We start from the raw sequence: 22,491 nt of genomic DNA on the forward strand, positions 1-22,491 counted from the left end.
ATATTAACAGAGTAGCGGGTTCTAGGCAGACACAGACACTCACATATATGAATTACATACGTGTTTAAAGGGCCAGAAGTGACGATTGAGCAGGACTATTCCAGTAAAAGTTGACATTTTACTTGTAGGAAAATCCCACAGACTCCAACTTAAAAGACTTTTACACTTAATTTAAATGATCTTGGGGAACACTTGTTCATGTGTGTAATTTGTGTAAAGCGTATTGTGGTGCCAGATTGAGCTATGTAAAGTTAGTCGTTTAAAGCAGCATTAGTTGGGGCTGAACATTGAGTTTAAAGGTGAAAGGAATAAGATTGTGTGGGAATAAAAGAAAAGTGTCAGCTTTAGGTTGTACCACAATAGGAACAATTTACCTGAATTTCCAACTGAACTGCATGAAGGCAAGGTGCATGGTGGGTAAATTTACATATATCAACGTCAGTATCTGATTCTGACCCAGCGTATTATGAAACACTGGATAAAAAAAACTTTTTTTATTATTAGTTACAGAGCAGTAAAATAAATCGAAGGATGAATACTTATAATTAAACATTTTGGTATCAATAAACTCAACCCATCTCTATCCTCCACAATGTCAGCCTACCTTGAGAGTGTGTCAGTGGTCGATACCCAGCAGGCTGGTTAATGTGCTTCCAGAGAGTGAACTCCAGCTTTCAGTCAGTTTGCTCCATTTTAAGAGCAGGCTCCAGGTTATGTGCATGTGGTAGCAATTTTTGGGCTGATAATCCCCCGCCCTCGTCTGCCCTGTGGGTCTGCTCAGAGAAGCCCCCTTTCCCGTCTACCCCACCGTGCCTGCCCACTCGTAAAGCTGTGCCTGCTCTGGCTCTTTCTAACCACTAGTTGCCGTATAAAAGAGCTAACAAACTTTGATAGCATTCAATTTTGATAGGGACAAAATCTCTGTTAGCACAACTTAAAGTCCTGAAGCTGTCAAGATAGGTCCTGACAGCAAACACTACCACCATTTTACAGACCACAAAGATCAAGAACTTGTTTTTTTACATGATATAAACTAAAGATTTAACCCACACAAGAACTTCAGGGGCCAAAAAATTATATTTTTTCCATTTAAAAGAACATAAAAGAACAGGGCAATTCTTTAATTTTTTGAGATTTTATTAAAATACGGTGTGGAGTTTACCATCGGAAGTTACCATCACAAACATGATTGTTTCTAATAAAAAAGTAAACAAAACAAAATAAAGCTTAAGAGCCTAGTTACAGGAGATTTTTTTTTGTATTTTTTGTTTGTTTTTGCAGTCTGGTGAAAGAAAATAAAATCAATTCACAATGAGAGTGAGTGGAAAAAAAACACGTTCACATGTTGTAAAAATACATTTCCCAATTTTAACATCACACACAGTCACTTTCAAACATTCATTCACTCCTTGTTAGATGGTTAGATGTCAGTGCCAAAAGAAAGCAAAACAGAAAAAAAAGTTCAGACCTGTGCACAATAAGAGGGAGAAACGAGGGGAGAACTGTTTCTAAAAGACGCAGGAGGCTGTTCTGCGTTCAAAGGGCGGAAAACTCAAGACAGGGGACACGAGACAGAGGGCGACTGCTGGAGGATATGTGTGCATTTGAACCCTGAGAGAGAAAGAGAAAGAGAGAAGTGACCAATTCTTAATTTTCTACTTTTATATTGACAGACCACACCAGTGTCCACTGAGACCCCCACCCATCTCCTCAGGGACCCCGCTCAGTGAAAGCTGCTGAGAGAGCCCCAGGGTGGTGGTTAAATGGGTTGGGGGCATTCTCACACCCGAGTGAAATATGAGCTGTAGCTCTGTGAGCATACACACTGTGCTTATCTGTTAGCCCAAGCACAAACTCACTGCTGAGCAGACTTTAACATTAAAACTAGGGAACAAAATATGAAAGTTAAGCAAAAAAAAAAAACATCACACCAGATGTATTGTTGATGCCATGAAAACCTGTCTACACAAGGTGAGATGTGGTTCATCACAGAAAAATAAATACCAATGTGTTGCAGATTTAGGCCTGTCAGGGTGTGAGGAGCTTTTTGTGGTGCGGCCCGTTCTTTTCAACTGGGTGTGTCTCCTGACTTCACCTGCTGTGGTCAACTGTATTAAGGCAGTGAGTGGTTCCATGGCGACTTTCTATAACAGCTACTTTAACAGGGGGGATGAGTAAGGCCCAGAGGGTATCAGCTGGAGAAGACAGTTGGGATAAGACGGAAAAAAAGAAAGGTATATCACCAGGAGAGGGACCTCTTGTTTTCTCTGAAATGTTTCAGTACAACATGTAGAACACAGACAGCATATCCATAAAAATGAAATCCTACAAGAAAACAAAATGGTTTTCAAAACAGTGCACTGCTGAACTGAAAAAAATATATATAATCATCATCAACAGCAAAAATTTAAGATTACTATTATGCTCATAATCTGAACTATGGGGGTTATTTTAAAAAATATATACTCATCACAGGACAGAGGAGCCTAGCATCTCAGGACACAGACATGCTCCATGTCGCTCATAGACTCTGAGGGGAAAACTGTACATCACTGGAAACTGACCACGACAAAAATGGCAACTCTGTTGAAAACACTCTGAGAGGAGGGGAAAGGTCAGGGAGCAGAGGAAACAGCAAGATGACACAAATTCTTTAAGCCAATAGTATTTCCCCTAAAAAATGACCTCACATGCACTATAAATAGAGCAGCCAGACAATGGAGAGGGGCTTTCAACAAAACAAAACAGTATCTACTACTACTAATCTAGTAAAAGAAAACTAGCAGATCACGGCGACCGCCTTTTGTTTTTTCCTTATTTTTCATTAGTCAGTAAGACAGAGTCTATAGCACATCAACTGAAGTCTGAAGTTGAAGAGTGGGAGAGCACTGTGCTGAGTTTTCCACAACCAGGAAGTAAAGGCAAAAGAGAAACACATTGGTTTTTGAAGCCTGAGTACTTTGTGACCTACAGTGAACCTAAAAAGATCGTCTGAATTTAATTCATGGGGCAATGTTTTTATTGTATCATTACTGCTACAATTTCACAACCCTTCTGGTAAAGAATAGTAAAGAAGTATCTAGAAAATCTGTACAAAAAATAAAAGGGTATGCACGGTACATTCAATATCTGTTACTGAGGTACTAGAAAGGTGTTCCCTTGACACCAACAGGGCAACAGCGTTAAAGAGTTACTCCTAGGGACTATTCCTTTGGAAAAACAACAGCTTGTTATAATAACAGGGTGAGGGGACATACAAACACACGCGCGCACACACACATACAAACAAACAGAACCACACACACACCACTGTCATCAACAAAGCCAACATGCAAGAACACTGTCTCATTGCTCCAACAGGGAATCTCAACTCAGCTGTCCCCTCACGCTCAAAGGAAATCGTGGATGCAAAGTGGTTCATGAGCTGATGTGTGGGGTGATCCATGAGGGTGGGAGAGGAGAGGAGAGGTGCAGTGAGATCTTATCAAACAATAAGGCGGTAGCCGATCCCTGGTCATCCATACTGTGTTCTGTGTGTTGGCAGTGTGTAATAGAGCCAACCTGCAACTTTGCTCAAATGAGCTGCATGCAGCTCTGAGCAGTGAGACAGTGCCCTCTGCTGGAGAGACACCCTGCTAGCTGCTGCTGTGTAACAACCTTACACATGCAGTACCCAGCTTCTGGTGTGAGTTGGAAATTGATGCTTAGCAGCCCTGATAAGACACTCAGAGGTGTTATCTAGGGACAAAAAACAAGGACCAGAACACGTGTGGACACAAGGCGGACTTTCTGAAAACTGGACCGTCGTAGCAATAAGGAGTTACAAAGGATCTTGGGTACTTTCTGAAGTATGAGCGGGACAAAAATACTATGGCAGCCTGAGAGAGCTCCACTCTGACAGTATCGCAGATCCTTGCTGAGCAAGCTGACGACAGTAACACGGAGAGCCTAAGGGCTAAACTGAGTAAGGTCACTAGATGCCCTGTGAGGAGGACAGGATGTACTGTTTGTGATTCTGTCTGGTACACATTTAACCCTTTCACCAGAAAGACGGAAGGGAGAGAGAAAGTAAAGAAAATAATAAGAGGAAGAGCAGTAACACGAGCCATTAATGTACAAAGGGGGGCTTCAACCTTTCAGCCTGCAGGGGGCAGCAGACTGTGAAGCCTCATGTCAGAAATGCTATTTTTTCTTAACAAATAAACATAAACACCTAGAACCATAACAGATCAACTTTCCATTAAAACAGCCAACTAAGGATAAAAACTAATCCAATTGAATCCTTGAGAACAGTTATTGCTGACGTTGTTGGGAGTGGAGGAGGAGGAGGAGGGAGGGGTGGAGGGTGAGCTGGGGAAAAGCTAGGAGGAGGTGTGTGTTCTCTGAGGTGCGGATGAAAGAGGGCTGGCTGTGGATAAGTCACTCCTGGGCTGGTTATGTGATCTGAGGAACATGACTGTGTGGATCCACATCAGGTCAAACTAGTGCTGCAGATGCACTGAAGGGGTCGGGCTGTGTCTGATGCTGGGGGAGGTGGGGGGTGTGTTCAGGGGGGTTGGTTTCCAATGGTGACGGAATGTGCTGGCGGCGGAGGAGGGGGCTATTGGTCGGAGGGGATGTCTCTGTCGGCCTCAGCCTTCGCAGATTGCACCGGAGAGGGGGCATGAGGAGGGTGGGAAACAGGGGCGATGCCATGTGCCAGGTTGCCCGCTACCAGGCCCTCGACCCCTGCAGCGGCTCCAGACAGACCACCTGCTGCTGCAACATTGATCAGACCTGGAGGGAATCTAAAACAGAGGACAAAAGAAGAGGACGATTCGTTACTCTTGTCATAAATGTTCAGACTTGTGATCCATCCATAGTGGCGCAGGTCAGACCACATCCTCATGGCCCCCTCTCACCTGTAAGTGGCTCCATTAAGCTCTGGGTGAACGGTGGCAGCCTCCATGCTGGGCCACTGAGAGGCTGCCATCAGGTACTCTTTATTGACGCAGTTCTTCAGACTGTCAGGAATGCGCCCTAAAGCAGTGGAAAAAGAAGGTTCACAGATGAAAAATCCCAATTTCCAAATCAACACAGAATCCCTGAATTTCCCAGCTGACAGGCTTTTACTTCTCTTTTCAACATTTAGTCACTTTCTCTCTTTCTTACACTGCCTTAATGCTTTTAAATGCCACATCTACCCTTACTCAAACACATTCATACAGTAATTAAGCTCCATACAAGGCAACTGTTATTTAATCATGGCTATGGGAATACTTTGGGGTTCAGTATCTTGCCTATGGATATCTCATCATGCAGACATTAGAGGCTTGGACTGTACTGCTACTCTTTTGTTTGGGGGACTGCACATATCTATTTAACCACAGCATTAGTTCAGGAAAGGGAAAGATCCTACTAATAGTGAGAATCTTAGACTGAACGCCTGCCTCAGGCATTGAGACGTATCTATCTTTTCCAGCGTTAAATGATATAATCGTCCCTGAAGCTTGGGCTGATTCCATTACTCTTACAGATTTCCATCATAATCACTTTCGATTGGTTTGATATAGTGTGTTGGTAGAATGCCATGGCAGATTTGGGCCATTCTGAGAAAAAAGCCCTCTTTCTGTCTCATCTTCTTTTATAGGTTTAGGGTGTCTTACCGGTGATGGCGCGGCGAACCTCTCTGGCTGCCTCCTCACGAGCCTCCACCGAGGCCTGCTCGCTGTACCAGGATGTGTGAGGGGTACAGATCAGGTTTGGGGCATCTTTCAGTGGGCCTGTGGAAAAACTGTCCAGAAACAAAAATTAAAAAGTGTTACAGAGGGAACACCAGAGGCTGTAACATAAATGATATTTTTATTCCTTGTGTTTCTAGCTACCTGAAAGGTTCTGTCTCATGGACGTCCAGGGCTGCCCCTCGTATCCGACCTTCTTTCAGGGCCTGAGCCAGCGCTTTCTCATCAACCAGACCGCCTCTTGATGTGTTCACCAGGAAGGCTCCCTGACGCATCTTTAGAGCAGAGTTGGCAAAAGTGTGAGTGCACTATATTTGGTACATTGTGCCAGGAAATGTGAAAACTTCTAAGCTACAACAAATTAAAAGCATATAAACTGAGATCATTTGGCATAAACTGATTCTGTTTCAAACAAATCCATCACAGTCTTGGAGCAAGTTAGATCTGGCCTGGTTTTCCAGCATCTAAACAACTATGCTCATAACAGTGTATGCCAAATGTTTGAGTCAGGATTTAAACTCCTTATAAAAACACAGCTGACTTAACCAACAATTTGATAGATGCTTTGGAAACTGCTTTCATCTATCATGCCAACGGACATAAAAAAGCAGGAGGGCCACAGGAGATCCAGAAAACGGTGCCAAAATGATCATTCACATATCCCATGCTGATTAACTGAACCAAAGAGATTCATTGGAGGCTCAAAAGAAATTGATCAAACACCTCTAGGTCCATGCCTGCTAAGTTAACCAAACTTCAAATAAACTGATGGAAAACAGATTTCAGACGAGTAATTTTCACTGTTATAACAGAAGCTGGAAAAATACCCAACAAAGGCTGTGTCCAAAATGGCATACTAACGTCCTACATGCTACATGGTCGTTGTGTATATACTGTATACTACATACTATAAGTATGATTAGAGTGCCAACCGTTTACACTGTAGTATACTACTCAGTTTCCCATGATGCATTTTAAAACCTCCGACGACAAAAATTGGAAGCACACAGAAGTCTATGGAAGCACACCAGGCTATCAAATATCTCTGTTGATTCGCCACATTTGAAAGTTTTAAGAACATTTTAGGCGAGAAAGTCTTCATGTAGAAAACCAAAATGTGGTCATTTGGGCCATAAAACGCACGGATACAAATTTAATTTCAACATTTCGGACATTCTGTTAAGAGCGCCAATATGCTATCAAAGAAACTTCCGGTCCGCTCCAAAACAAGGGCCCAATTTACAAAAGCGTTAAAGAACTTAAAGGAGATAATAAAAGGTGCTTTTATTTTGAAAACGGGAAGTTCGCTAGTGGACGATTTTTAGCTAACACCCGTCTCAAGACGAATTCATCACTCTTCAAAAAATTAAAAAATGTTTACTGCTCGCAGACACCGAAGACGATCCGTCCGTCGCCTCAGGTACTTTATTTCTATGTACTTACGTTTAGGTTTCCCTGTAGAGCTAAGTCCATTTTAGTTGCTTCTCATCTTGTCATCTCATTCACTATTTACGTTTATAAATACGGGGCTCGCAATGCGTTATGGGGCGTGTCAGTGCAACTAGTATGCCCACCTCCTATACTTACAATTTTTACCGATATAGTATACATCCGGGTATTTCTCGCACACACAATCTTTTCATACTATTTAATGTGAACACACTACATACTATTTTTGACGTCACACTTAGTATGAGTAGTACGTTAGTATGCCATTTCAGACACAGCCGAAGAGAACGTGAAATCAAGTGTTTCCACACACCTGTTTGATGGTGAAGTCATTAATGAGGTGGTGGTTGTGCTCATTGAGACTGCAGTGCAGGGATACACAGTCAGAGTGGATGAGGAGGTCCTGCAGGGTGGCCATTCTCTGAAGGCCCAGCGAGCGCTCCACGCCATCAGGCAGGTAGGGGTCGTAGAAAATCACACCAAAGCCAAAGGCCTTGGCCCGGAGAGCCACTGCTTGACCTACACGCCCTGAAAGACACAACCACCACCACTGTAAAACAGTATCTGTCTTGTGTTGGGGCATAAATACAAAACAGGTCCCACAGCCTACTGTCAGTGTGGGATAAACACACCTCACACAGCACTTCAACACAGAACTGTATTTGTTTAATTACAAGTCAATGAGACAAACACAATCTCTCAGCTAATCACTCACCTAGTCCAATAATGCCCAGAGTCTCGCCCCGGATACGAGCAGCGCCACCAGCCACCTCCCTGATCTGCTCCACACTGGAGGCCCGGGTTCCCTCCCTGAGCGCCTGGTGCATCCAGGTGACTCGCCTGTACAGGTTCAGGATCAGACATAGCGAAGTGTCGGCCGTCTCTTCCACTGAGGATGCTGGTACGTTACAGACAGCAATTCCTGGATAGTATTAACAGAGGAAAAAACATTGAGAGGCATATTTTTCTTGAAGTTGACTTTACTACCAGCGTCCAGAAACGTCTCAGAGAATGTCCATCTGTACAAATCACATGGCTCTGGTAATTGACAGAACATCAAGCAGAAACACATATTTTCCAAAGACTCTGATCTCTGGTAGCAGACACTAAGTGAGAGTGATGTGTGAAGAATGTCTTATCAGTTTTTGGGATTAATTTTTTCATATTTCTTATCAGTGACGGTTGTGGGTCCAGGTAGGCTCTGCTAATAATTCTCTGAATAAAACTGTTCATGCTCCCACAGGGTTCGACCTGAATCAGGCATAAGAGTAATGATAGAAACCAGATTATATTCATATGTGTTTAGGGCTGCAACTAACGATTATTTTTAATGTCAACTAATCTATTGGTTATTTTTTCGATTAGTCGACTAATCATGATTATTTTGTGTTTGCCCTTTAGAATGTGCAGACCTTTATTATTCAACCTGTGTGTTGCATTTTCACTGCATTTACCCAGAGTTAGGTTCTTACATCTGATTGGTCAGCCCTGTGTCATGTTTGTTTGTTTGTCTTTATTTCATTCATGATGACATAAAAAAATATAAGTACTACACAAAAAAAAAAAAAAATCTCAAAATGATTGAAGCAGGTAACAGGGAAATGAAGTTGTTGGATGCAGTGTTGGACAGTGTTGGGCTTGTTTTCTAATGTTTATTTTCTTATTGGGGCTTGCTTTGCTCTCTGTATGATCCCGCAGGACTCTCTCCCATGACAATGCGTTTAGTTTTGTTTCTCTACATGGGCTATTTCACTCATGCGCACTCCGCCCCTCCTCCTCCTCGCTGAGTGTTACCAGTGTAGTGAGAGCTCCTTCAGATAAATGTCTTCTCTTTTCTTAAAGTTAAGGGAGTTTTGACACTAGTTTGTGACTCAGATCCTGAAAAACTGTCTGTAACAGAGAGTGAAGGAGACTTTCTAAATCACGTTATCAGACGCTAAACTCTGGGAGCTGTCAGGCTCCGTCAGAGCCTCCGTCAGCGCACAGCGCTCTCTGGGAGTGGAGATTTTTCCTCATCAATATTCCTCACGTATGAACTTAGTGATCTTTTCCCATAAAAGTATCCAATAACACAGCACCTCATGCTGTGAACTGAAGTTACAAATGAGTATTACCCCCTGGTATTTGATTTCACCATGTGACAACGACAGTCATCAATAGTACGAAGCTTCGCCTGTTAAAATTTGCGTCAATGGATTTTTATCGTCGACGTAGTCAACTATGTCGACCAATCGTTGCAGCCCTATATGTGTTTAGTATACAGCTACGTTCCTGTTCAGGTCTGGTCTTTGGAAAACTTAACATCAGACACTTTGTCCATTCTTAGATTTGACTTAAGGTATCAGAATCCCTCTGGTTTTTCTTTCCAATATCTCAGCTGTCCAAAAATAGGATGATTTTTCAAACACTCACCAAGCTCAGCAGCTGCTTTGATGTCAACATTGTCGAAGCCAGAGCCAATCCTGACAATAACACGTAGGCCTTTGAATTTTTCCAGGTCATCTCTGGACAGAGTGATGGTGTGGTAGAGCAGAGCCGCCACTGCCTCGTTTAGCACCTAACAAAAAGGACACAAGCATCAAACAAAATACCAGTCCTAAATTTTCAGGATGTCCCCTGGCTGCACATCAAGTGTTTGTCCTCAAGTTAAATGATAAAACTCTTTCTGTGTGTTTTCACGTCACCTTCTCGTGAATCTCTTGTGTGGACTGGGCATCGCAGAAGGCCACTGTGGCCACATCTTTGAGGATGGGCATCTCCACAGTGCAGTCGCGCCCATCCAGCAAGGCCACCAGAGGCCGTGGGTGCATGGGCCCATTCAGGATGGGGGGTCGGATACCTGAATCCGTCAGGAAGAAAAGAATTTAAACAGTTGAAGCATTAATAGAATAATATACATACAAAGCACCTTTCATACATTTATAACACAACGTCCCTGACAGCGTGCAGGTGGGCTACATTTATCAAAATCAACATTTCACTTAGCCAGTCTCCTGCTAAGTGAACATAGCAGGACAAAAGTGTGAAAACGAACCCTGTGAGTGGGTGGGTAAATGATGTGTGTACGCTACACTCTTTTAACTGTTGAAATAACACGTCATGATATTACCTCCACAAAGTTACTTTACTGAAGACTCCACCTCCTGTAAAAGCTGCATCTTTACCACTCAAGAAAATCAAGAAAATCTAGAAACTGAGAGTGGCGCATCAGCCCATGACCAGGGGTGAAAATGGCTTTAGATGCTTCTAAATGCGAGTCTTCATCGATATCTTCCTGAACTGACACCTTGCTGATGACAGTGTAGCACATCTACGAGCTGCCTACTACATGGAGAAGCATTGTTGTGGTACAGGTTAGTGAGTCAACATTCTGCACCATCTTCTCTGGACTTCCTGAAGTGGTACATGTCATCATTCCTCTCACATAAAATCCCCTTATACGCATGGCTAAAGTTAACAGGGCTAAGTGCCACACTCCAAAGACGATAATAACCCAGACTTTTATGATTTTTTCCATTGCGTCCACCTCAACCATCCCTCAAAGAAAAGTTCCGCTGTTATATGTGTAAGTGTGTGTGAGTTACTACAGTGTTCTATGGTTACAAAAGTGAAGTGTAACTAAATCTGTGATGGGGGCATGGAGAGCGTCCAGCATCTTGGCCTATGCGGCATTGAAGCGCAGCTCTGTTTAGGGAACACTCTGCCAGGCCAGCTTCCATTGATCTGTCCACTCCTCATAAGGGAAAGGGTTTGACCAGAGTTAATAAAGCAAAGCGATATCAATATCGTGTTCAGTCCTGAAACTTGACCTGCCAATGTATGATATTAGCGCGCACACAGAAAAAAGGGGGGTGCTGGGATGGATGAGGGAGAGGTGATGGAGTGTGGCGGCTGGGGGGAGGGGTGGAGAAAGCTGCGGGGTCTCAGGGAGGAGGTGGTGGGGGTTCATGAGGGGACTGAGTCATGACCTAAATTCTCCTGTCTAGCAGTCCCTCCTTCCTAATTTTCAGAATCTCTCTATTCTTAAAGCAAAAAGACACACACCTTGTTTGCAAACATCTGCACAATGTACCAAAGACTTACCAACATGGGAACAAAGGAATTAACACTCACGTAAAAGAGCTCGATAACAATCAAACTGAGCATCTCTAAGATAAGGTTGAAGTGAAAATTAAGATGAATTAACACTCATCAGCAAGTGTTTTTACACCTCTTTCCATCTTCTCAGTATTATTTGGCTTGTATTAACCACACACACACACACACACACCAGTACACACAGTATCTGGTCCCTGCTGCATGACAGGTGTGTGTGTCTCAGGGTGGGGGAGTGTTTCTAGCTAAAACATTCACTTGGACCGAAGGCGGGAGGGAATGGTGCGACTGCAGAGGAGGAAAGGGAGCTGGTAGCTGAGGGTAGAAAACAAATATTTGCTAACATTTCCTCTGACGTCTGAGCATTTCCAAACGCATGCATAGAAAACACAAATACGGGCCGACAAGAAGGAAAGACATGCAGCCTGATACGCTCCTTTAAAATGAACAATCTCCTCTGCTCCACAAAGCAGTGTGGTACACATTCACTGCTGATAGCTTCAGGAAGCTAACAGGCCTTGTGCTACACGCTAAAAGCACAAAGAGACTCTTGCTATGTAGAAAAACCCAATGGGACCACAAAGACCCCTCTGAAAAAGAAGTTCTGGAAATATACAAGTAGGCCTACACACACAGTAATTTGAGTCAAAGGACACTGGCATACCCGAGGCCTACTAAGGGCAAGCATGGCCGCACACACAATACAATTCATTCAGTGATTCATTCATTCTCCCTCCCTCTCTCTTTCTTTCTTTCCCCTCACTCCCTCCTTCTCTCCTCTCTCCCTCTGGCCGCAGTTGGAGGAGTAAGAGGTGAGGGGGGAGGGGCAGCAAATGATGATAATGCAGCAAGCAGCGGTACTCCACCCAGACACAGCTAGACACACACACACACACACACACTCACGGTTATTCAGTTCCTTCTTGGTGGCTGCGACAACACCAATACGAACTGAACATAAAAGGAAAAACTGCGCACAAGTAGCTGCTCCACACCCAAACCCGACCCCCCACACCGACACTTCACATATTTAAACACACATGCCAAAACAGAAAACGCATGAGCACGGGGCCTAACCTTGCATTATGAAGTCTGTGAGCCTGTCTTCCTCTCTCTCTCTCTCTCCCTGTCTTGCCTTGCTCTCCCTCTATCGCTCTTTTTTTCTCTCTCCCTCTCTCCCTCTCTGTGTCAGCTTGCTCTTGGCTGGCTGGATCCCAGCTGTCATCCACGCCCAGACCCTCCCCCACAGCCAGCTTCCAATCACAGGCAGCTCCATTCAGGGCCGGCCAACCAGCACTAACCTTATTAGCATAGCCGAGGCCGAGGGCGGTCTGGGCTGTTGTCGTTTTTTAAAGAGACAGCTGGCCTGTTTCCTTGTAGCTGCGGCCACGACCCTTCACCTTGTCCTCTCCCTCTCACCCGTCTCCAGGGACTCACCCAGACTGTTCCCTCCATTTTACCACACCATTATGTCTGATCATCATCACCATCCCTTTTAACACAACAGCCCAAAATACCGTCTCTTCAGGAAAACAACTCTTTACTTTGATGCTGGTCATCAAATAAGCTTCTTTTGAGCCTCCCCACAGATGAAAATACAGTTCAGAGCTTCATCTGTTAAATTCCATTCATACCAATTCAACAAAAACAGAAAGCAACCTTCTCCAACTCTGAGACCTTTGGTGGGAGTGAAAAGCACATTTAGGGCCAAGACTGTACTGCGTCTGCTCACATTATGACTTCATCTGAGAAGAACAACAGATAAGTATGCTTTCCAAAAGCTCTTAAAAAGAACAAACATATGTAAAGATCTGAAAGTTTTCCATGTATTAATACCAAACTACACAGCATACTCAAACAAAAAAACCAACACAGACAAACATGATGATCGGATTTGTCAAGGAAATATGTGCAACAGTCTCTCTCCGGCTTTCCAATCAACAAAGACAGAAATGCCTCAAAATATAATTTAAAAAGGAGAGCATAGAAGAAAGAAGCGGCATGTGGAATAAAATGTGGCTTCTGATGGATGTAAACAAAAATCAAGCTCCTTCCTGAATGACTGTACATCATTGTGTGCATGTGTGTCAGTGTTTTTTAAAAACAGGGCTCACCTATTTAATTTCTCTCTGATGTCATGCCTCCACTGCTCTGTTGCACTTGTGATCTAGTTTGCTTATCTTTAAAAGAAATGTAAAGCTGTTGCATTTAAAATTTAAACTGTGACGTCCAAACCTCTACGGAACCCAGAAATATCATTTTTTATGACTTTTGACCTCTTAAGTATTCACCATATGAAACGTGCAGCATGGTTTGTTATAAGACCTCTTTTATTTATAAGAAGACCCTCTAAGACGTCGCCATTTGTGTACCAGACTTAGCTGAAAGCCAATTTACATCTGCCGTCGATTGGCAGTTCACAACATAAACTTCACATTGATTTAAGATATTATTAAAACATGGCTCACAGAACGCACAAACCTGAGTTAGTATTTGATTTTTCTCGTTCAAATGTGCCCTTAATATTTTCTGTCCTCCAAGTTTTCTTAATTGCAGGCAGGGCAAGAAACGACTTTCCAATGTAGGCACACACCATATTGAGATGTGTCAATATGGCGTGGTGGATACCAATAATCACTACATTTTTATCCAGTGCTTTGATTATTTACTCTGTAATACAACTTGTTGCATTCAACCATTACCACAAAACCCTTTGAGCATGAAATAATAAAAAAAATGTGTAGAAAAATGCTTTTAGTGCTTTGGTGGATTTTTTTCTCTTTGAGTATTAGGGAATTCTCACCTTCACAAATGCGGTCAAGTCTCTGCCGCTTGACCTGTTTGTGTTTGTCCATCAGAGCCATAGACCAAGCAGTCCAAACTTGGGACAGAGAAGAACTGATCCAAGTGCTATAGAGCCCCTTCAGTGATGTCTGCTTAGTTCCCCCTGAAAGTAGGAAATACAGAAATCAAAGCAAAAATATGATTGTAATGTTTGACTACAGAATGTACATTGCTGATAACATATGTGAGGTCAAAATTGTTTTTCTAAATCATAAACTTTGCAGAAACAAAGCTATCATAGCATAAAAATGGTCAAACACATAAGCAAAGCTCCTGCAGCAAAAGAATGATGGCAAAAAAGTACAAACACACATTCACTCACAACAAACCTAGCCCACATAAAAACTGTTTTTTTTTTTCTTCAGACATATACAGACACTTGCCTTAGCAACTGTTTGTTGTGCCAGTCAGATTGACAACTTAGTTTGCACTGTAAACAAACAAAAGGAACATAGGTTCAGAAGAGTGTAATTTCACATACTGGATATCACTGTTCAGTACAAAAAAGGACAAAAACTCTGTATGACCAAAGTGTGTAGGACTCCACAAACAGTTTGATTACAGTACATGCAGTGTATAAATTTTATGCATATCATATTGCAATAAAGAAGTGACTCGTGCACGGTTACTCATATGTACACACTCCATTTCATAAGAATACGTACTGTATCCAACACATAAAGCAAATAATTGCAAAACTGTGTTCTACTCTTACCCTAAAACCTCACTCTAAATGGATAAAAGCACTGTTATACACACTTGAGTTAACTTATGCTCAGTGCCTTTTCCAATAACCATAAGTTGACTCTATATATTCTTTATTATAATGTAAATTGTATGGTCACCAAATCAATAACTCAACAGCCCACCGGTAGCAGCCAAGTTACCGTTAAGTAGCAAACTAGCTTATGATGCTAGCTAAACCGTTCTACAGTTCAGAGATTGTTGGATAATATTTCTGTATTTCAAATTATCTTCAAATTATTTTGCTTTCATTCAATAAAAATGACCACAATTTGATTGTTTAGTCAAGTCCTGGTGTGCTTGCTACAACTTTTAAACCGCAATCTTTGCTAACGCTAACTTAACATATAGCACGGCAGCTATCTTAAGCTAGACGTTGTTGGCTAGCTTTCCCAAACATAGACATTTGATCACCAAAAGTCGCTAAATTGTCTGTGAAAAAAAGTTCAATTAGACTCTCGTCGAATAAACACGCAATTTTGAATTAATCAATTAATTACGCACAAGTTGCCTGAGGTAATACTTCCGAAGCTTCATTTATTGGGCTTTTGCAGCATTGCTAATGCTAGCTAGCAGAGCGCCGTTAAGTAGCGTGCCGCTGAGTGTGAAGGAGAGCTGCGGGCGGAGGGGGAGCCCATTTCCACCGATCTGTTATCAGCGAGTGGCGCTACAATGTGAAATATAAGACCCAAAGCTGAATAATTACTATTTCTATATGGAAAGGTGAATATCCGTTGTGTATAATTTTAAACAGTCCTACTTTGAAAATAAGTGACCGAATCGTGTGAAAATAGTGAGTTATTTACCCAGGAGAAACTCTTTGAAGAGTGCAGAGACAGTGTGCGTGCGTCGGTGGTGTTCCCTCTCTCCCGATCGCCATGAAATCAGACAAAAGAGGAAGTGGCTTGACGTTTGAGAGGGGAGGGGGTGACTGTGAAAAAGTATCTGTGGACTGTAGGAGCGCCCTCAAGTAACACGGCGGCGCAGCAGTTGTCATCATATGACTGAGACATGCGGGCTAGGTTAGAGAACTTTTATGTGTTTCTAAACTTTGTGAGCGTCACAAAATCCATTTTCCAGCTATTTTCGAATCAAAAATGACGACTCTTTGTAACCTTTCAAATAAATATCGAATTGAGACCCACTCAGGTCCGTATGGAACGCTTTTCCCCAGCAGGTGATACCCTCCTTTACATTACTGTGTTCATACTATTAGTACGTTTACAGAAAAGTGTTCTTTAATGCATCTAAGTGTTATACAATCAACTGCCGCTAGGTGTCACAATAAACCAAAATTAACCCTGGTGTTTTCTCGAAAGCAAAATAAAATCATCTCTGCATGCAAGAAAAGAAACGTGTCGAAAAACATTGAGAAAGACTAAGATAAATGAATTTTATTTGTACATAAATTGTGCAACAGTAGTATCTCTATTTGAAAAGACATGAAAAAAAATATTTTCTAAAAGGCCACCATGTCATGCACATTGCCACTGGCTTTTCAAATACACCCCAGAATTTGCTTTGCTTGTACTCGCTCCAACTGCTGTACAATACATTACATTGTGCCCTACAGGGGTCCAGCTGCAGCATTGACTCAGTTATTTTATGTTCATATGGTGCATGTGCCCCCTGTTGAAAAGTATTGGAATCAGTGCAAACGCAGATTGAGGAAAATGGCTGGCTGTGGAGAGGAGGCCAGAGCACCAAGAACTCTGTGTTTCAAGTTTAAGGCATTTTTTTTTTAGTTTCATCACTGTTGGTGTATAACAAGCGAAGAGCCATCTTTTCTGGTAAACATGAAGAGTTTCTGCAGGAAAGGTAAAGTTGCAATATAATGATGCACCAATTTCAGTAACTAGGAGGTCAAAGAAAGGTAGGGATGCACCAATCCAACTTGAAGACAAACCTGATCGGATCATATACCAGTATTCATTTATCATTCTGTGTTCCATCATATGAGAATGAGACTGATAATTATTTTTTTTGGCCTCTTCAGGCGTTTCTCATTTTGTTAAAAAGAAAGAAAAAAGAAAGAAAAAAGTTTGATCTGTCCGTTTTTGTATTTTATGAGTTTAAATGTGTGGTGAGTGAATCTCAAATAAATACGGAATAACAGTGACGCTTCACTGTTAACCTATGCAATGGACAAGTGAGGAATCAAACTATTACAAGAGGCTGAAACAAACGTTAAATACCTCCAAACTATTAAGCCGCTGTAGTTATCTTCCTTCATGTCAATTTAGCTTTGCCCAGCAAAAATGTTGATGACCTAATACACACAGGTGTGTATTGCAGACGCAGGAAAACATAGAGCTTAGTTAGATCAGCCTTTTGTTAGAGATCATTGTCTTAGTCTTTGAAACTGTTTCCGAACCGATACTGGATCAGTGCACCCTACTAAAAGGACAAACATATTTAGTCAAACCTGCAACGTAGCATAATTTTTTTTAGAGTGTGTTCTGAGCTACCTAGTCTTATGAAGACCTACTTTAAAATGTACATCTATAGCATACTAACATTTTGAAACTCAGAAATACAAACAAAAGGGGGCAACAGCAGAATATTGTCGTCAACCAGGGAGTGCATATCTCAATCCAATCAAACTTCCTGTTCAACACCCAAATCTTTTTGTGTTTCCAAATAATTGAGAGGAATTATAAGAGCCAATTCAGCTAACTCCAGTAACTAGAGTTCTGTTATGAGAACACAATATGTAACTTTATCAAGTAACGTAACAATACTTCACACAGCTGAAGAAACATTATAAATTCTTTGTGCATGAAAACTAGCTCACTCGCCCATGCACTTTTTCTATATCACATTAATCTGATATTAGCTTCTAACTGCTTGGTTCTTGGTTTCGAACTGAGTGTATATTGCAAAAGTACTCAGCCCGAGGAGCACACAAAGCCTACATGTGTGCTTAACATAGATATGAATGCAGTCATTATACTGCAAGCACCAGGAAGCAGTCAGTTCTCTTCTATAAGGTTCAAGTCCAGTTCTGTGCAATCTCTTTCAAAAACAATCTTTTGTCCTCCTTCCGTCACAGTCCTATTTCTCTTATCTTCATCCTCTTCTTCTTCTTCTTCTTCACTTTCACTGAGTGGCCCAATGCTGGCTCGTCCCAGGAACTCAGCAGGGGAGAAGGCTGATTGCTGCTCTGCCTGGGAAGACACCCGTACTAAACAGCCACCTGAAGCACCCACTAGGTTCTCATTGTTTCCAATCTGTGAAGAAGAGATCAGTGTCATAGTTTTAAAAATATCATCTGACAAGTTCCAGAAACCATGAGCTAGACCACCTCCCTAAAGAAAGACTTACTTATTCTCTATTCTCGTGACTAAGGAGTTATTAACTTGTCACATTATCCAGGACACACATGAATTAGTTGTGAGTAAAACTATAGACAGTGCTTTGATGATTTGACTGGCCTGTTCCACAGTTACATACAGATTAAGTCATTATCTATTTAATTAGCTAGCCCTTTGGTGCGATGGAAAAAGTAAACTCAGGATCAAGCTCGACACTGTAAAGTGTGGAACCTAATCTAAGTAACTTCTTAACTGAAACATTTTAAAGGGAGGATTTGTTGCTTTGTAATGAGAGTGAGAACCTGTGGTAGTGTCATCAAAATCTGCGCTGGGTTTGTGGTTGATAAAGTACATCAAATTCAGCATCCTGTGTAGAGTTTCCCTTTCAGCGCATGTAAAACCTTTTCCCTCACTTTTGGGACACTCTGTTATGCCAGGCGCCTAAAGTTTTCAACTCAAGATGTAACAACATGACACAAATCAACATGAGACAGATCAAAATCAGATTCTCTTTTAAAAAGTCACTCTAAAATGGATGAATTTTTCATAGATGGGGTTATGAAATTACTGTTCTGAAACTTTATTTTGTTAATTTTAGGTATTACGTCTTTGTGATAACTGTTCATTTTTTTTCCATTGTTATGTAGGTTAGTGCTTTTATTAGTTTTTTTTTTTTTTTTTTTCAGAGATGCTTCACTTATTTATGTAATTTCATTTTTTATTTTTATATTTTGGCCTCTATTGCATTTTTCTTTCATGAGTATTGTATGATTTCAAATAGTTGTCTATCTTCTTATGTGGACCCCAGAAAGTCTAGCGACCATGTGGTTAATAAGGATCCTAATGAAAAATGAAGGTAAACCAAGGCTGCTGATTACTCAACGACCTAATAATTGTGTGTATCTTAATAAAGCTAACAACATTTAGAGACTAATCAAGGCTGTTAGCCCTGGAGTTTCTGGCTCACCTGTGTCATCTTGCTGAAGTCCAGCCCTGGTCTGGGGCAGGGCAAAACATCTGGGTCATGGCGTCTTTTCAAGCGAGGTTTACGCATGTCACAGGGCTGTGAGTGGCATCGAGGCAGCGGGGCGTGTAGGCGGCGCCTCGAGGAGGAAGGTGTGCTGCAGGCAGAGGTAGGAGATGGGGACAGAGCAGGGTGTTCCATGCCAGAACAGCCATGAGTCAGAGCAGAAGCAGGAGAGGGTTGGGAGGGCAGATGAACCACAGTGGCATCCTGAATATGCACAGGGGAGAGTGAGAAGCAACGCTGCAGCACTGAGTGTGAAACCAGAGGGGCTGGTGAAGAAGAGCAGGAGGAAGGAGTAGCAAAGGATGCAGAACATGTTCCTCTCAGTTTGTCAATGGAGTCCCAGGGGAAGCTCCATGGTATTGGGGAGTCGGAGGACAGTGCCAAGCTAAAGAAGGTTGGGCTCGAGGACGAATGAAGGGAGGAAGAGGTAAAGGAGGAACTGGCACCACATAGTGGCAAAGAGCTAGCTCCAGAGCCTGAACTAGATGGTCCTCCACTTTGGCAACCACGTTTGACTGGGGTCCAAACCTTGGATGCACAAGGATGCCAGTTGGAGCGGCATCTAGACAGGTCCTCTGGCACCGAGAGGGAGCGGCAGTGGCGCTTTGGTGGTGGTGGAGGAAAGCTTTGGAGAGCCATGTCTGCAAAGGACAACTCTGGTCTCTGGAGGAAATCCCCAGAGAGAGATGTCTGCCATATGGAGTCCGGTCCACAGGAATCATCTAGAGGATCTGGTCTTGATGTTGAGTGTATAGATGAGTTGGTTTCTAAAATTGCAACAGGAAAACATGAGACAAAGTTCCCACCAGTAGGTAGTAAGTCTTACTCTCAGGCCAAAGAACTTGCCTTGTGTTGGTCTGCTAGCATTCCATGACACAGTTGGACTGGAGCCCACTGTAGGTAACGACTGAAACAGAAATGTGATCAATTTAATTCAAACAAGGATCAAATATGCAAAATGAACCAAGAAAAGAAGGGGCTTTCCCCCCAACTCACCCTATTCGCGTTGAATGAAAAAGCCTTGTAATAAGGCTCTTCCAAACTTTGTTTACGAAGCTGCTCTGTGATAAGCGTCACCATAACTGCAGCTACAATCCAGGGAAAGACATGGAGATGATGAGGAGATTTACTGAGGGCAGTGGAAACCTTATAAGTCAGAATCCTGGCGTGGTTTGTGGTGTCCCCTCTACACCTCAACCAGCCAGACTGACCAGCTTTCTCACTATGCCACCGTCATCTTTAAGTGACCTAGAGAGACAAATGAGAAAGGATTCTTATAAAACAATGTAAATAATTAACTGATAGTGGTAAGACACATGCCATAGAAACTTTCTTCATTTAAAAGTAACTTATAAATTACCAGACAGAGTCACCAGGAGTTTGATCAGAATGGAAAATTCCCTCAATGGGATCTGTTCAGCTGTGGTTTTGTTTAAAAGTACATAAACAGAAAAAAATTGTGAACAAGTATTTTAAACTTATTCACTATACTTTCTTCACAAGATCCAGACTGGGATTTACATGTGGGAGGCAGAGATTCATGTTTATAGAGGCAGAGAAACAAAGGACCACGTCACATTCCATCATGCACAGTGATCATGGACATTTTACTATTTGGGTCACAGACATGGGCGAGTCCATCAGAAAATGCTAAATATATCAGATGAAAAACCTATACACGTAGATTGCAATATAGTAGTAATCAAAGTCAGCTAGGTTCAATAAACCCTGTTGACAGGAGTTCTGATTTGAATGAGAGGGGGAGGGAGAGAGCAGAAGGGAAAGGGTGGGGGAAGTGTGTGAAAAATGAATGGGGATAGAGGTTGGAAGCATGCCACAGTGACTTTGCAAGAGGGACAAAAGATCAGCGACCATGTCTTTAGGGCTTATACTACCCAGGCAAGCTCAAAATGGTGTGATGTGCCCAGAGAGCAATGGACCAGCAGAAAGCCTACATGTCATGCTATTACATGCTTTGCCTCTTGTCTTTGTACCACACAGTTAGCTTTTAAGATCTCAGTGTTGCTCAGTTCACAACCTTTGAACAGCACAATATGCACTGCAAACTGGACCATAACACTCAATTCAAGGCATCAGAATGTAACAAGTTTTTAACTACTGCACTACTCATGTAAAGTATGGAGCACCCAACACATGAAGCACACTGAATGCAGGCAAATCAGACATTGATGTATTACTTCTGATAGTTTTTAAATAGTCTGAAAGAAGCACCAGGTCATCGTCCTACTCACTGATAAGACTTGGCTTCTGCACTTGATATTGGTAATCAAATGGGGCCTCCAGGGCCTTCCTCCTTGTGGCCAACATGTTGCTACATTGCTAGCCTAGTTCCACATGCCAGAAGACCAGCTTCTTCAACGGCACTGGCAGAGCCTCAATCATTATTATTGTTGACAGGAGTCATGGCTCTTACCTCTATGGTATAGCTTAAAATGCTTTATTACATTTCATAGCATTGCTAACAACAAGCTGATTCAAAACTATGCCATTTTTCAATGTTGGTCCCAAGATTAAATGCAAATACTTAATCAAGTTACCTGAAACAGTAATATCATCTGACACACAACTGGCAGTCTAGTCATAACATATGACTGGCTTTATAGCACAATTCGCTCATTAAATGAGACAAAGCAAATAGATTCAGGTAGTGTTGCGCAGATTGCCATATAAAAATAACTGCTGTAAACTTACAACGTAAACTCTCGTGTAAGCTACCAGAAAATGTGTCATGTTCATAAAAGACTTGCTGTAAAAGGGCTTCATAAACTGAATAAATCGATTTCAAACTTTAATATGCAAGTCAAAGCTAGCTTTGCAACACGATGCAGCCTGAATAGCACCAAGCCGGTTCGACTGCTAGCATTTATTAGCCGATAGAATAACAAGTCTCCTAACTCACGATTTAACAGCGTTATCCGGCTCACAATGAATCTGTTTGAGTATTAGCCCATCATTGTTCTGGTTGTAGCCATTCTTTGTTCAAATAAGTGTGCGAAATAGCTTGTAAGAGATGTAACGACTGGGCCCACGGTGTTTATCTTATTGAATTGTAGCGTTAGCTGTGCAAGGAAGCCTGTGTGCGAGCTAGCATGCTACAGCTGTCCTGATGCATTACCTGCATTCTGTGGTTCCTTAGCAACCGAAGCGGCACACAGTGCATGGGGAGAGGGCAGTTCAGCAGAGTATTTATAGCCTTTGGGCGATACCAACAGAGAGGTGGTTAGTATTTGCTTCATCGAACAAGATGAGATTTATGTAAAGAAACCAATTCTTG

At 42.2% G+C, this 22,491-nt stretch overlaps 2 protein-coding genes across 5 annotated transcripts; both read right to left on the minus strand.

Moving 5' to 3' along the window:
* Window positions 1-1,155: 1,155 nt before the first annotated feature.
* ctbp1l (C-terminal binding protein 1-like) lies at window positions 1,156-15,776 on the minus strand. 2 transcript variants are annotated; one of them, XM_074674162.1, is made up of 11 exons: window positions 15,659-15,776; window positions 14,492-14,538; window positions 14,068-14,211; window positions 9,854-10,008; window positions 9,582-9,726; window positions 7,885-8,091; window positions 7,483-7,697; window positions 5,865-5,995; window positions 5,646-5,773; window positions 4,902-5,019; window positions 1,156-4,787 (listed from the first exon to the last, which is right to left on the minus strand). In XM_074674162.1, the coding sequence occupies exons 3-11, from the start codon at window positions 14,126-14,128 to the stop codon at window positions 4,601-4,603; spliced, it is 1,347 nt and encodes a 448-aa protein (XP_074530263.1). In that variant the 5' UTR covers window positions 14,129-14,211; window positions 14,492-14,538; window positions 15,659-15,776; the 3' UTR covers window positions 1,156-4,600. The 2 variants fall into 2 exon arrangements, with proteins under 2 accessions (XP_074530263.1, XP_074530264.1); XM_074674163.1 differs by lacking the exons at window positions 14,068-14,211; window positions 14,492-14,538; window positions 15,659-15,776 and adding an exon at window positions 12,342-12,482.
* Window positions 15,777-16,261: 485 nt separating this feature from the next.
* Window positions 16,262-22,367, minus strand: LOC141793104 (protein FAM53C-like). Of its 3 annotated transcripts, none has more exons than XM_074673467.1 (5): window positions 22,333-22,367; window positions 20,193-20,444; window positions 20,043-20,103; window positions 19,134-19,963; window positions 16,262-18,082 (listed from the first exon to the last, which is right to left on the minus strand). In XM_074673467.1, the coding sequence occupies exons 2-5, from the start codon at window positions 20,274-20,276 to the stop codon at window positions 17,825-17,827; spliced, it is 1,233 nt and encodes a 410-aa protein (XP_074529568.1). In that variant the 5' UTR covers window positions 20,277-20,444; window positions 22,333-22,367; the 3' UTR covers window positions 16,262-17,824. The 3 variants fall into 3 exon arrangements, with proteins under 3 accessions (XP_074529568.1, XP_074529569.1, XP_074529570.1); XM_074673468.1 differs by lacking the exon at window positions 22,333-22,367 and adding an exon at window positions 22,117-22,313; XM_074673469.1 differs by lacking the exon at window positions 22,333-22,367 and adding an exon at window positions 21,449-21,677.
* Between the last annotated feature and the right edge of the window lie 124 nt (window positions 22,368-22,491).

Source organism: Halichoeres trimaculatus, unplaced genomic scaffold (assembly GCF_033239565.1).
Source record: "Halichoeres trimaculatus isolate MK-OKI-2021-1 unplaced genomic scaffold, fHalTri1.1 fHalTri1_scaffold_7, whole genome shotgun sequence".
Taxonomy (NCBI): Eukaryota; Metazoa; Chordata; class Actinopteri; order Labriformes; family Labridae; genus Halichoeres; species Halichoeres trimaculatus.